A 15,531-nucleotide genomic window follows, 5' to 3' on the forward strand; every position below is an offset into this window, starting at 1 on the left:
CCCACGTCCCAATGTGACGTCATCACGCGCAGTGCCCAGCCAAGATGGCTGACAGCATCCCGTTAAATCCGGTGAGGAAGAACTCGAGGAGAATACCGTATTACAACTCCGCAAGACTATCAAGGTACAGAGGGGCTCCGTGTGGCCCTTTCTTTGGTTGTAAATAAAAATATCGGATTGTGAAGCCCCCTGTCCTGCTCCGGTGCGCTGTTTGTTGTTTAGCTGTTAGCGTATGTATTGCTAGCTTCAGTTCAGCCCCTCTCATCTGACAGGATCAGGCGCTACTGTCTGTTCCGCGCACCCAGGAAACAAAACATTTCCTGCTCAGATCATCCATAAAACTACACATTAACCTGCACAGCGCGGAAATTAAAACCAGTAAGACGCGTATCCACCGTTTATGACAGCTCTCTATGACAAATAACATCACATGACAAGCGTCACCTGTCAATACTAGGAACTAGAATGATCTCGTAAAACAATTTCGACTACTTGAACTGACGTGTACACTTCACCAGGTAGGTTTACCGAGCAATTATAGTTTAAAATGGTCAAATCGTCGAGCTGGTAAATACAAACGAACTAGCCAAAGCAAGGTAATTTGTTGTTGGTTGGAATGAATCCCCATATTATTATCATTCTGTTATGTAAATTACATCATGGGCTATAAATGGTAGCTAAGCAGTAGTTTCTAATGTTATGCACTAGCTTGTCATACTGGTTAGAGACCTGTTAAGTAAATAAATAACATTTTTCTATTGTCTATTGCTGGTATATTGTCACTGTGGTTGCTAAATTAAAGGAACCTTTCTCTTTCCTTCACAAATAGGTAGCCTATGTTTATTAGTCAAATGAGTAATGATATTAAAGTTTTTATACAGATACAGAGCTAGATGGGGTCCTCGATGTTTCTTCCTAAACTTTCAGTGAACTTTAACCACATTTTTCCTATTTGAATGTCATTATTGTGTGTCATTGTGTGTCAGTATTGCAGCAACTAGTGTGCTCTAAAAATAAGCAAACTGAAGAGAAATGATTACTAATACTACATTATCAGTTTCTTTCCCTTAAGTAACAATTAACCATTGTAAAAATATCTAATTCTAATTTAAACTATTAAAATGACATTACTTATCTAGACAAATGTAATTGAAGGCAATTTCTAGTTTCTTAAATAATAATTTAAAAAAAAAAAAGCTAATTGGGCTCATTGTCCAGTGTGTGCAAAATAATCGGGATTTTATTGTTTGACCATATTGCCCAGCTCTATTGCCCACTACAACCATTATATGTTATATTTACTTATAAACATTTCTTCGTATCTTCCTAAACTGTAGTGCCAGCAGTTCGAGGTTTTGCTGCTCTTTCAGTAAACCGAGAGTTGGATCATCTTAATCTGGCTTAATCCAACCATTGCTAGATTTATGTCTGTTTAAAAGGTTGCATCTGTGGATGGATAACACTTTTAACGGCTTAAACGCTATTATTTTATTTTGTTCAAAAGTGCATATGTGTATTATGTGACTTTTAGGGGAGCAAGATTAATCGCAATCAAATCAAAGTCACAATTTGAATGGACACAATTAGCAAATCATAAAGGCTGCAGTTTGTCAGTTCAATTTGCAGTTCATCTTTCAGTCTTTTTATGAATTCTTTATGTGTCTAAATGTGGACCATGTAAATACCAAATTTAATCAAAGAAAAATCACAATTATTAATCATTCAACCTTTAGTAGTTTTTATGGTGAAGTGCAAAGGACTGTTTGTCTCCATGGATATGTTATTGTTTTGCCTGGATTGCATCTTGCATTTCTCTTAGATTGAGTGGGGTCTCCTTGCTACAGATCTGACCTGTAACTTGGCATTTGTGGTGTCATCTACTACTACTGTATAACATCTCCATGGAGCCAAGCAGGCAGTTGACCCTCCACCGGAAAAGTTACACACTTCATCTTTAATACTGACATTTATTAAAACAGTTCATATAATGATTTACCAGAGCTTTAGCTGTGATGTAGAGCTGATGCTGCCTGACTGAAAGGGCCTAATGAATAAGACATGAAGTGCTTCTCAATGCATTTTCAGCATTTGTGTAGGATGTGAATAGCAGAGGCTTTGAGAGGCTAGCAATCTGATGCATGCTACCAAATGCTTTGGATCCTTCTGTTACCCGATATTATTGCTCTGGTTGCCTTTCTTTTACCAACAATTAACTAGACCTGACTGACTATTGGTTCTTTTCAGATTGTAGAATGTCAGATGGGGGCAGGAGTCATTGTTTCTATATCAGCTGCATCATAAATAGATGGATGATTTCACTATCCATGTGTTTTTATTTCATTCTCAATTGTTGCAATAACAACATCATTCTGACACAGTAAGTTCAGTTGAATCAAAAATACAATTTCCTTTGGCAACTTTGGACAGAATTAGTCCTAAATTAAGATCAGCATACATATATGGGCCATTCATTTATTTGGTTGGTATGCCTGTCAGTGTTGCTCATCAAAAATTGTGGAGACAGGATATGGATCCAGACCCAAACATCTTTGTAAAGTACTGTAAATGCATTTGGTCTTGACAGGCCAGGCAACATGAACTGTGATCAAATTTTAATTATTGTCTATATATTGTTGTGATAGATATTTTAGGCATACCACCCACCCCTACATTCTACTATATATCTTCATCCATAGACATGGATATGAAAATAATTAATTGTTTGTCTGCAGATTCTCCTTTGAAGATGAACCGTCCAACCTGGACGAGATGCCTCTGATGATGTCGGAGGAAGGCTTTGAGAATGATGAGAGCGACTACCAGACTCTGCCCCGGGCCAGAGCCAACCAACGGCGCAGGGGCCTGGCCTGGTTCCTGTTCGGAGGCTGGAAGGTCCTTTGTGGCAGGTACCTTATTTACCATTGACTTATATTAAGACTTTGATTCAGCAGTATTTGGTGTAAAATGTTTTTTTTATTGGTCTGCCAGGATAATTACAATCGACCTATCATTTAAAATTTTTTAGATGGAACAATAATGTTTGGGAGTCAATATTTATTTTGGGAACTTTTTCTTTGCACTAGTTGGGAACTATGGGGAACTATTGGGAGTCATTTTTCTGTACTACGATCAGACAGGATAGATGTGAAACCTGTTCCCCTGTCCCCTCACCTGACCTTTTTTCAGTCTCACCTATCATTTTTGTTCTTCTTTTGTCAGGCCAAAGCTGGCACATTATCAGGCAGCAGTAATGTAGATAGCATCTAGTGGTGATATGTGAGAATACAACAAGAGCGGGTTTGACAATCTAATTTTGGATGGTAGCTTTAATACAGCATATTGGAAAAAAAAATCAGGTATCAGTATTATAAACCAGGTATTCAAGAAACATGAATCATACCATCACAACATTACAGGTACAACCTAGTCAAAATATGCAATAGAGCACTATACCATTGAAAGAGTAAATGTACTATTTCATCTCATGTTTTCTTGCTATCATACTCTCAGTCACCCACTGCACTATTTAAAACTACCACCTACAACCCCATATTAAACTCTCACTTATTTCCTTCCAGACCAGAGGCCCATTTTTCTTTAGCTCCACTTCAGCATAAAGATGTTAAATAATACATGATCAGAGTTTGTGTTTAGCTCAAAATAGGTAAAAAAAAAATGCATGTGTTAAGCAAAGCTGCAGTGCACTGTAATAAAAGTGTGGTCAATATTTGGATATGCTTTTTAACACAACAAATGTTTAGGTCAGTTCAGTTCAATTACAAATCATGACTAAGTCAGAACTAAACTGAGACTAAACCTTGACTTTATTATAACATAGACTAACACAGACAGCACAAGCTGTCTGATTTATAACTGTTATGTTATACAAGGAGGCGGTAGTGGTTCAGCGATTCAGTGGTTCAGTGTTCGTCCTCAAACGCAGTGGTTGCATATGAGTGTGGTGTAGATATCACCAGTATAATCAATCAATATAATCAAAATAATATAGTATAATAATAAGAATTTTGATAATAATAATAATAATAATAGTCAGGATTTCACAAGCAGAATTAAGTCATTTCAGTTCAGTATATACTGCAAAAAGTAAACCTAAATGTAAAGAGCTTTTTTATCTGGCTTTATATGTCACATTAACTTAGTTTTTTCATTCAGAATGTTTTATTTCATAAAACCGTTTATATACCTGAGGATTGGTAATGTCACCGGAATCAGAATTAGTAAAAGTTTATTGCCATCGTCAGTGAAGAAAATACAACACAACAATACAACTAACTCGTAATACAACTAACTCGTAAACAATACAATACAATAACTTGCAATAGTAATATAAATAAAAACTATGATACAAAGTATTCCAAGTATTGTTGCAAAATATTGGTACATTTCAGACCAATATTAAAATATGAAAATGACCTCCAGTGTCGCAGTTATAAATATAGATAAAATTTTGTCAGTACTGTGTAGTCCTTGTGTTGACTTATTGCACTTAGCTCCCCTTGTGTTTTGGTGGCACTGCTCTGTTCCTATGTGGATTTTCCTGTATGTTTTTGTAGTTGTCCCTGTGATGATCAGTTTGTGTTTCCAACGCTCCGGTAGCTGTGCATGAAGTGCAAAGAGAGGATAAGGCCATGTTTTTGGATGGCTTTTTTGGATGCGCACCATCAATCCAAAAAGATTTTCAGGTCAAACAGTAGATAGTGGTTTGTACAGCTAATAATAACTCACGTGCGTTTGTCCTCTAAAGACAATCTGTTTGTTTATGCCAGTGGAAGGTAGCATTCATAAACACTATAATAAATGCGTGTTTACATTTATATGACAAATTCAGATTTCGTTTAGTTGTTAGCAAGTCCGTAGCTCTAACTGCATATTGATCACCCGCTCCCCTCCCTCTTGCTAATGAACAAATCGGATTTTTCACAGCTGACCAGTTTGATGCTTTCCAGTAATTTTATGTGTGCTTAGTGCGGGATTATAAAAGGCAAATAATTCACTTTGAATAAGCCGATGCTGTTCAAATGCCATATTATTTGGAGAGCATTCATTTGCTCAAATAATCACCGTTATGAATCTGCTCTCGCGGCGCTCGGAGACTCGGCCAACATAAACAAGACTTTCCCCCAAAGTTTGATTTGTTTAGTGTTTTGCCAACTTGCTTAAAAAGTGTAGAGGCCAAGTCGCTCAGCATGACGGTGTACACAGGCACAGGTGCAGCCAGGTCACAGCCAACTGTCAGTAATGCACTTCCACTGTTGGTCTGCCCATTAGTAAGCCCCATAAACCCCAGGCAAGTCAATGCAAGCTAATGGAAGTTGTATAGACTTTCCTTTAGAGAAAGTGGTGCAATAAGAGGCACAGACTGTATACAAAGAATGTACTGATTGTCAAATGGATGTAAAGAACTAGGAACTGTTTGATGAGTACAAGGAATAAACCATGACTAAACCGAATTAAATCAGAACAAAATTTGTACTTATTTGAAACCTTGGAAAATTAAATAGTTGCTGTAATTTTTAAAATAGGATTTATAATTAATTTTTTTTAATGCAACCATATATTAGTAATCAGATTTGCGATAAATGTGTGTATGAAATGTGTTCACATGTCTGAGTGCACATTGTAAACTCCAGGAGCATTAACATTTGAGAGAAGACTAAATATGAACTGGTAAAGTAATCGAAGAATCACAATATTGTTTGTTCCAGCTGCTGTGACTGCCTGGCCCGCTGCTGTAGGAGAAAGAAGGAGCTAAAGGCGCGGACGGTGTGGCTCGGCTGTCCAGAAAAATGTGAAGAGAAATACCCCAAAAATGGCATCAAGAACCAGAAGTACAATGTCATCACTTTCGTGCCTGGGGTGAGTGAACTGAACACTGCTGCAATATGAGTAAGTGTGATGGCCTTAAGGATGCTAACCTCAGCTGAGTTAACTCATGTATTAACTCAAGTAAAGTATGGGTAATGCTAAACTAACCTCTAAATTATAGGAATCTGTATTACATGATAAATTACAGAATAAGCACTTTGGTTTCCTGATCAACCAAAACAGGCAGTAAGGCAAGCCAATCCTCCAGATAGTTACTCCTGACCCAAGATTTTGGCTCAAGATCTGGAGATGTGTCAAAGGCAGAAGACAAACTTAGACCTTTACATAGGAATGACTTTAAAATGAAATTGCTTAAAACATGTTAAAATGCTGTTCTCATACTCTGACCTGTTCTTAGAAACAAACCAAAAGCTGCTTGTCAGTCCAGCACAAAAAATCTGGTATTGCAAACCAGGTATTGTCTGGGTCCAAAAAAGTTAACTACACTCAATAGGTCAAATGCAGAAGATAAATTTATCTATGGGGACAAAAAAGTTGTACAACCTGAGACTTTTAAGTTCTTATGTGGTCTACTCATGGCCTCGGACAGAATTTAAATTGTTATGTACAGTTTTATGTGAAGATATAACACTATAATGAGTGTTAAGTTTGACTTCCAGATTAAGAGATTCTACACTTTCTTTTACACTATAAATGCCAGCTGTCCAGTGGAGTTTCTAATATCGTAATCAGCTCTGAACCAAACCTCTGCTTGTCTCGCGCCACTTTGAATTATTAAATACACACAAATTGAGTTTAGCCCTGTGCATTTCTCCTTAAAGGTCGGGAGGTTCATTAACTCCTCCATTGATCTCATTGTCGGTGATAATCTGCGACCAGACACCAGGCTTCCATTATTGCAAACATTATTCAAAATCTGACCTTAGATGGATGTAAAAGCAGGACTGGTGCTGATGGATGGGTCATTAATGAAGTGTCCTCTATAGAGTCTGAACTGAAGCATTTTAACAGCAATGTCCATCCTTTCATTCAACACCATTTAACATTACTATTCAAGAGCCATGTTTGTCAAATGGGCATTGAGTGAATATAGTTATGTACAGAAATGCCCACAATTGCAAAAAACAAAAAACAAAAACAAATACTGACTAACAATTTGAGTTGGTAGCACTGTTGATCTTAAGATTTTCATTTGGGTGCACCAGAACATGATTTGGGTGCACCAGAACATGATTTGGGTGCAACAAAACCCACCTCTTATTTAAGACATCGTATTATATTGTCCTCAAATTGCTTCAATAGTAAAGGATAAATGAATTACTTAATTTACCTGGATATACAATTCTTACTATATACTATACACTGAAAGAATAAAAAACATAAACTAAATAATATTTCAATAATGATCAGACTTGATCAAATAACATTAAGAATATATATTTTCTTTAAGTAACAAATTAGTAGGGAGCCTAATTGAGTTCTATTAATAAAAAGCTATGAAATAAATATTGGCTAGTCAAAGTGTGAGGTCTGTGCTTTTAAGGATCTTTACAGTTCACTAAAGTATGTGCAGTGAGACCTCTTACTTTCAGTTTCACTTCTTTTGCCATTTGTTGTAGTTTTATTTTTATTTTTTTCACCTCATTTAAGTAACTAAGCACAGTGTGTTGGGATCTACAAGCTTGATGCTGCCTTTTAAAAGGTAAATACTGTGTCTCAGTCACAAATAGATGAAAGCCAAACTTATGATCTCTGTGGTGCGTTAAGCTCTGTGCACCAGAGCATGACCTGAGCCTATTGGCTTCAGCAGCTCGGACTTCAGCAGTCCGTGCAAAAGTGAAGGCAGAGCAAGTGAATTAACCCTTATTTTTTGTTCTCAATTAAAACAATCATTTAAGTGTGTTCCATATTTTTTAATGCATGTTTCTAATGAGGAGAGAGTACACAGAAGAAGGAATGTGACGAGGTGCACCAGTGAGCACAGGGGACATTTTTAGCCTAAACTGGTCACACTCTGAAGCCCTGACTAATAAAATGAAAATAATAAGACAAAATATATGATAATCTTGAGTGACCCACACAAAATGTAGTCATTTTGTTCATATCTCATAACTTTATAACCTTTTCTGAATATTTTGTTACCAGTTTGTTAGAAAGTTTGGTTTATTCTAAATGTAAAACATTTGCTCATGAGTAAGTTGAAATGAACCCAGCTGTACGATGCCATTTGAAACAGAAGTATCAGAGAGTTTCCATTAGTCTAATGTAAAGTGGCGTTAACATGGATCTTATTTCAGTGTGAGACACGTACAGTGGTAGGCCTCCCGCACTGCTGACTGATCCTGTTGATGCCTGTCATTGTGTGGTTCGACCTGGAGACATTTTAACTTCACCTTTTGTCCCTCTCTCTTTCTTCTCTTTCTTCTTGCTCTCTTTCTTGCTTTCTCTTTCTCTCTCTCTCTCTTTGCCTGTCTCTTTCTCTCTCTCTGTCTCTCCTTTTCTGTCTCTGTCTTCCTCTCTCTCTCCTCAGGTTCTATATCAGCAGTTCAAGTTCTTCCTCAACCTGTACTTTCTGGTCGTGGCCTGTTCTCAGTTTGTGCCATCGTTAAAAATTGGATATTTGTACACATACTGGGCACCACTGGTAAATACCACACACAACTGCATTGACATGCAACACTTTTTGTGGGATATCCAAGCTCCCTTTCCTTGTCAATATTTTAAAAACACAATTCTCCCATAGTGAACAAGTCTCAACATCACAATTGGTTATAGCTTTAAAATACCACAGTAGCCTTCCAGATGGCATATATAGAACACAATTCCTTGGGATAAACCCTTTATGTACCGTTTCATACACATTATATTTTACTTTGATACATGCTTTACAAGAAACTGAAACACGATATTATCCTTTTGCTCTGTAATAAAGTTGTCTTTTCCTCTGTCAGGGTTTTGTATTAGCAGTGACCATGGTCCGAGAGGCTGTGGATGAAGTGCGTCGTTACCAAAGGGACAAAGAGATGAACTCTCAGCTCTACAGCAAACTCACTGTCAGAGGTGAGAAGAGCCTGGCACTGATCACATGGTTTGGTGGGGCGCTGCCTAAAGCTCTCAAATATACTGAGTATCTCTATGATCTGACCATGTATCTGACCCAGGGGCAGACTCAGTTTACAATTCAATTTACACTTCACTTATAAATCGCAAGCTATAGTCAACTCACTGTTCTGATATGTGATTGTGCTTTTTCTTGTTACTCCTGTCAAATAATTACATCAACATGGTTTGGACAACTAGCACACCATCACTCAATAGGCAGTAGGTTACATAATAAGGATTTGGTTTAGACCTGGTTTAGTCTTGACTTTAAATCAGGTCTAAGTCAGGTGTAAATCAGGACTAAAGTTCTGTCCTAGTTTAGTCCTGACTTCGACCTGTTTTAGTCCTGAGTTAGACCTGTTTTAGTCCTGAGTTAGACCTGTTTTAGTCCTGAGTTAGACCTGTTTTAGTCCTGAGTTAGACCTGTTTTAGTCCTGATTTAGACCTTTTTTTGTCCTGGTTTAGACCTGGTTTAGTCCGTTTAAGTAATAGAGGAGACTGCAGTAACCTTATCCACCTCTTTCTCTCCTGTAACTGTTTACCCACATAAGGACAGGTGATATTCTGGTGTACAGTGCAGCGCTCCCAGTGCAATTAAGAACTGATCTACACTTGTAACAGAAGTCCCCGCTTCGGCCGTGAGAGCATTGATTTTCTCTTGGTTTCTCAGACCCTATGATCTAAGATGTGTCCTTTTGTTGATTGTGCGGTCAGTCCCCCAGCGGCAGATCAGTGACACGCGCGGTAACTTTCGCACCCTTTGAGTGCTCCGGGCGTGTAGGCAGTGTCATCGTGATGCACAGAGGATACATTCAATCAGCTATATATTATATTATTATACCGTATGGGTGAGTGTTGGTAGTATTGAGAAAAATGAATATTTATATTTTTTGCATTATCTTGATAAACATATTCAGAGGATATTTAACAATGCATCATGAATGTGCTAAAATGCACCTGTAAATGCCTTGGTTTAAGTTTAAGTCTATCTAAAGACATAAATTAACCATTAAAATTAACCATACTAATGGAGAAATATCACTTTATGTGATAGATGTTTTTTTTTTTTTTATCTGCTATTCTTGCACTCCTTTTAATTATAGACGATAGACGGTTTTATCAAAACAATGCAAAGCTAAATCAAAAATGAAAAAAGTGTATTTCTTAACATAACTTTGGTAGGATAAAATTTGGAAAGCTTTCAAATAAGCCATCAACTTCTATTGTTCATTATATTTTGAATCTATTGTAACCAGTTTTCTCCTTTAGGAAAAGTCCAAGTGAAGAGTTCAGACATACAAGTGGGAGATTTGATCATTGTTGAAAAGGTACAGTTACATTGTAATTGTTTCACTGCTGTGTATGGATCAAAGTCTTGTTGGTGGATATTGTATACCTAATTTCCAAAGGTTTTACTGAAAATTTGATTACGTGGTGCAAAGCACATTTGTATTCCATGCAAAAGTTTAGGATATTTGTTTACCTTAAAAATTGAATTAAAGTATAATTTTCTTTACATATTTGACAGTGTCAATAAAAAAACGCTTATCTCTGAATTTCTGTGCTTTTAGAACCAGAGGATTCCTGCAGACATGATATTTCTGAGAACATCGGAGAAAAATGGTGAGTGAAGAGCATTAGTTTTTAAGCTAATGTGAAAGCTATGAAAAAATTGTTTCTGTCCCAAATAGGACATTACAACAGTTTTATTTATTGTGTATCAAATAAATGATACAAGTTGTCAAGTTGAACTCTGTCTGACCTTAGTTGGTGTCAGAATCATTTAGATGAGAGATGTAGATTTCCCACAATCCCCTAGTCTCTGCTGTCATGGTGGTCTGTGATTCATATTATTTATGTCACATTTCACCTGTGACTGATGCAGCAGGTGCCAATAACTTGATGAGCCTTTTTAGAGGAAGTGTTGAGAGGAGGTTATTCACATCCATCTCTCGCTTGTCAATATGGCTTTGCCATACAAGAAAAGCTAAAGCATAAAGATATTGGTTTACTTTTGGGAGATGATTTGATCTTGGTCTGTGATTTCTTTTGTATCAGCAACAGTAAGTTGAACATTTTATCTAATTTAAAGGTGCACTATTTAACTTTTATGATTAGAGGGTGAATCACCTGCTTATTTTCATGGAAATGTTATTGCTTTGTCTGGAATGTTCCATAGCATGGTATTAATGTTATGCGTCTTAATCTTACTTACCGGTAATTACAGGGGTTTTAATTGGTAAAAGTACCTTGGTAAACATGCATTATTACTCACCTCTCCACAGATCTGTAAATCCATGGAAACAAGTAGGCGACACAGCCAGGTTAGAGTTTAGTACGATGCTGTGGAACATTCCAGGCAAAGCAATATCATTTCCATGGACACAAGCAGGTAGTGGACCATCCACTGGAAAAGTTATAGTTCACCTTTAAATATGTTGGAATATGCAAACATTATGAGATATTCAACATCAATGCAGGTAAATGTATAGTATTTGAATGCATTTATTGATTGACATAATGCTTATCCAGTATCCCATACTGAAATTATTCAGATATTTTGGGGGATTAGACCCAGTGCTCAGCACCAGTATGTTTTCTTGGCTGCCAAAATGTAATGAAATATATCAAAACTAAAGATGCACCAAATATAAAATAGTTTATCGAATTAAAATCTTGATTTATTAGTTCACACATTGATGTAATGTGAGATGTCATTGCTTCAGTCTAAACTTGTAGATCTCCTTCTCTGTAATGCTCCCATCACACTTAATCCTGAGGGGCGGTTTAGCTCTCCCCTTTAGCCTCTCTGTCAAATGCTTTGTCTCCTGTATTAGTTTCCTATGTAATATTACCTCGGATCAATACAGGTCATGACTGTCAAGTGTCCTCCGGCACTTAAACACTCACTCATCTCCAATAGCATCTTTATTAATGTACTGCACTAGTGAAGACAATCAATCAGTTTAACACAGCAACAGTTTCAATGAGTAAGACATTCATCCCGAGTTTGGTAAATACATGGAATAAAGCTCATTTTGTGATAACCAGTTGTATATTCATCCATACATTTTCGTCCACTTATGGGATGGGTCGGGGGGGCAGCAGTCTAAGTAGGGATTCTCAGACTTCCCTCAACCCAGAGACTTTCCCCAGCTCCTCTGGTTGGACCCTGAGGCATTCCCAGGCCAACTGAGAGACATAGTCCCTCCAGCGTGTGCTGGGTCTTCCCAGGCCAGCTGAGAGACATAGTCCCTCCAGCGTGTCCTGGGTCTTCCCGGGGCCTCCTCCCGGTTGGATGTGCCTGGAACACCTGCACAGGAGTCCAGGAGCCATCTGGAACAGATGCCTGAGCTACCCAGTATATCCATATCAAATGGAGCCACCCTGCAGAAGAAACTCATTTCGACCACTTCTATCCACGATCTTGTCCTTTCGGTCATTACCGAAAGCTCATGACCATAGGTGAGGGTAGGAACGTAGATTGTAAATCAGGGGCTTTGCCTTTTGACTCAGCTTCTTCTTTACCACAACAGTCCGATACAGTGACCGCATTTCTGCAGACACTGCAGCGATGCGCCTGTCAATCTCACTGTGCTCCTTCCTTCTGTCACTCGTGAGCAGGAGCTACTTACACTCCTCCACTTGAGGCACGACTCCTCACCCAGACTGTATTCATGGAAACTCTAATAAAATAAATGTTTCTACTTTAAAACAGCCTATTTCACTTTTTTGGCATTTATTAACCCTTTCAGCAAAGGTCAGTCATGGGCCAATAATGGGCTTGTCCTACTTTAGATTTGGTTTATACTCAATTTAGTGCTGTTTAAGACTAAATCTGGACTCAGTTTTGTCCTGGTGGTAGTTGGAAAGACCAATATTTTATGAGGCATATAAAGTTTTAGAACTGTACTATATCTAATTCTTTATTTTTAGCATTTTAACTTTGCATGTTCATATTTACATGTTTTAAAAAGTTCCTTTATTGTAGCGTTATGTCTTCTCCAGGTGCCTGTTTCATCCGCACAGATCAACTGGATGGAGAGACAGACTGGAAACTTAAAGTGGCTGTGGGCTGCACACAGAGACTTCCTGCTGTTGGGGTAAAGAACTGTTTAGCTTTAACTTTGGCCCTTTAGCTTTGTAGCTTTATCCTTGTTTTCAGACCTATGCATGAAAATAAATGTGTCAGGCGTGAACTGTAGTACTATACTATTTCAAGTCTTTGCAGAAAAAATACAATATCTGTGGAGTATCACCTCATTGTCATCTGTGATAGCGCAACCAATGGCAGGCTACTAAAATTGACCATATCCAGTGTATTGGCTCAGAGATTGCTTGTCACACTGAATAATCTTATTAATTCAAATAAATTTTGCAGCTGAAGCTAACGCACCTCCTGTTAGCTGTTCAATAGAGCTCCATTTAGCAGTGATGACTGAGGCTTTATAATTTATAAAAATTCAAAATGGATTCTTTACGATGTTGGGACCCTAACTTGTGTGACTGCAGTTTTCTCATATCACACAAGCGGGTCACAAACCAGCGTGCCACTTCTGAATGCCAGTCTGCTTCTGGAAGTGCGTCTGGCTTAAAACAATGTGTATCAATCAAATTAAACAAAAACAAAGACCCTAATACATGTTATGGGATAAAAATCTAAAAAAAAAAAAAAAGTCTCCTGGTTAAGTAAAATGAAAGCTATTCTTGCCATGTTTTGCTCTAAAATTGGCCTTTTTTTTTTGTTCAATAATACCATACATGCTGTTCCATTCAAATAAATAAATAAATCACATACAGTTAAAGTAAATCTATGTTCTTTTGTTTTAGGACCTTTTCTCCATAAAAGCCTTCGTTTACGCCCAGAAGCCACAGCTGGACATCCACAGTTTCGAGGGCAACTTCACACGGGTACAGTACTGCCGACATTTTAACGGCCACAGAGACAAATGTTTTTAGATTTTCTTTACAAACCGCCCCATGTATATCACTACCCTGTGTTGACAAGTCCCTACAATGGCTTCTTGTGTGTCTACAGTTATCTACAGCCTTACATCACAGCCCCTTCCCCTGTTCATCCCTTCTCACTTGTTGCTTGGTGATTTTTTTTTTTTTCTTTTTCGTCTTGGTTTTTTATTAATAGCAGATTAGCGCAGCCCCCACAGCGAGTAGAGCCACGGTACAAAGGCGGCCATTGTAGCTCGCCTTCACATTTGGCCACACAGCAGGTTTAGTGAGCGAGCATTTCCTCCACTCATTCATCCTCCGCGGCCTTCCTTTGCAGAGCCAGTGCTTTTAGCCCGAGCGCGATGGGAAAAAAATAGGTTCCCACAAGATCCCCAGCAAATGAACTTACCTATTTCTGAGTTGTTTTGTTGTTTGTTTCTGTGGGTGCAGTGGTGCCATAGTTAACTGGGTTGATACAAGTAAAAAAATTACATTGTTATGAAATTTGAGCTATACTTGTTTAGTGTTATTGCTTATTTACTTATGATATTTTTATTGAATGGTGCATTTCTATTGGAGGGGTGCGGCGCCTGCTTGTGTCCATGGAGACGTTATCGCTTTGGATGGAATGTACCGCAACTTGGCATTAAACTTATCTATCTTACATTTACAATTACAAGTATTTTTATTGCTCAAAATATCTTGATAAACATAAGCCGCCACTCCTCAGATCTGACCTGTATCTTGGCCTGGTGATATCACCTGCTGTCCATCTCTCTCCGCAGAGATGGACATACTTTCCAGGCAAAGCAATAACATCCTCATGGAGACAAGCAGGTGGCTCCACCAGACAAGTTACACAGTGCACCTTTAAAGCAATTGGACATTTCGTCATCAAAGCTACGATGTGAAGAGTAAGACTGTAAAGATTTGAGGTTTTATATATTAATGAAAAAACTGACTAAACTAATTATAATGGGAGAACATTCATTTTTGCATGAGTTATTGATTGATAAGTTTTGCAATAGCTTAGAGAAATCAGAGGAATCTTGGGAGTCTCTGGGGAAAAATTTTGTGACTAAGACCCCAATGTCAGTGCGGTCAATCACCCTCCGACTTGCATATATTTTTCATGCTCCTTTCTCTGTGTTTGAGTGGACCGTCCGGATGTGGCTGCAGCTTGGGTATCATAATTATCATATCAGTTGGGCAATTTGAGACGAAACTTGAAGCCTCAGTCTCTCCTGACTCAAGCCATTTTCACCTTTCGTCTTTATTTAAGGGAGAGAGTAAGGAGTGAAACAGGATGCCCCCCAGAGACCTATTTATCTGTGAAATCTCATCTATGCGCTCGCTCCATACTGTTTTTAAAGGAGCCTGTATCAGCCAAATCTACAGCAGCTATTGATAAAGAGGCTACTGTGTTATTGCCACGCTCGGCACAACTGAGGCAGGTGCAACTGGAAATTAATGGGACAAGAGAAAAGCCTGCTCCCATTAGGGTTTACTATCGACTAGAATCTGTTACTGTACTGCCTAAAATGTAGTTTAAGAAGGAAATACACTATATCTACTGCTACTAAGATTACATACATATTCTTATAATCCTCCACAGAGACTGAGAAAGTCTTTGCC

The 15,531-nt window shown here is 38.0% G+C and overlaps 1 protein-coding gene across 3 annotated transcripts in view; it reads left to right on the forward strand.

Annotated features, from left to right (window-relative positions):
- The window catches only part of atp9b (ATPase phospholipid transporting 9B), a 45,521-nt gene continuing 29,990 nt past the window's right edge, over nt 1-15,531 (forward strand). For 2 of the 3 annotated variants that reach the window (XM_033975022.2, XM_033975023.2), the window contains exons 1-9: nt 1-124; nt 2,733-2,906; nt 5,727-5,877; nt 8,378-8,491; nt 8,799-8,907; nt 10,219-10,277; nt 10,521-10,572; nt 12,958-13,052; nt 13,780-13,860. In XM_033975022.2, coding sequence (XP_033830913.1) covers nt 45-124; nt 2,733-2,906; nt 5,727-5,877; nt 8,378-8,491; nt 8,799-8,907; nt 10,219-10,277; nt 10,521-10,572; nt 12,958-13,052; nt 13,780-13,860 — 915 coding nt within the window. In that variant the 5' untranslated portion in view covers nt 1-44. Of the gene's footprint in view, nt 125-457; nt 519-2,732; nt 2,907-5,726; nt 5,878-8,377; nt 8,492-8,798; nt 8,908-10,218; nt 10,278-10,520; nt 10,573-12,957; nt 13,053-13,779; nt 13,861-15,531 lie in introns of those variants that run through there. The other variant, XM_055225275.1, reaches the window with a different exon arrangement.

The sequence above is a fragment of the Periophthalmus magnuspinnatus genome, chromosome 11 (genome assembly GCF_009829125.3).
Source record: "Periophthalmus magnuspinnatus isolate fPerMag1 chromosome 11, fPerMag1.2.pri, whole genome shotgun sequence".
Classification (NCBI taxonomy): domain Eukaryota; kingdom Metazoa; phylum Chordata; class Actinopteri; order Gobiiformes; family Gobiidae; genus Periophthalmus; species Periophthalmus magnuspinnatus.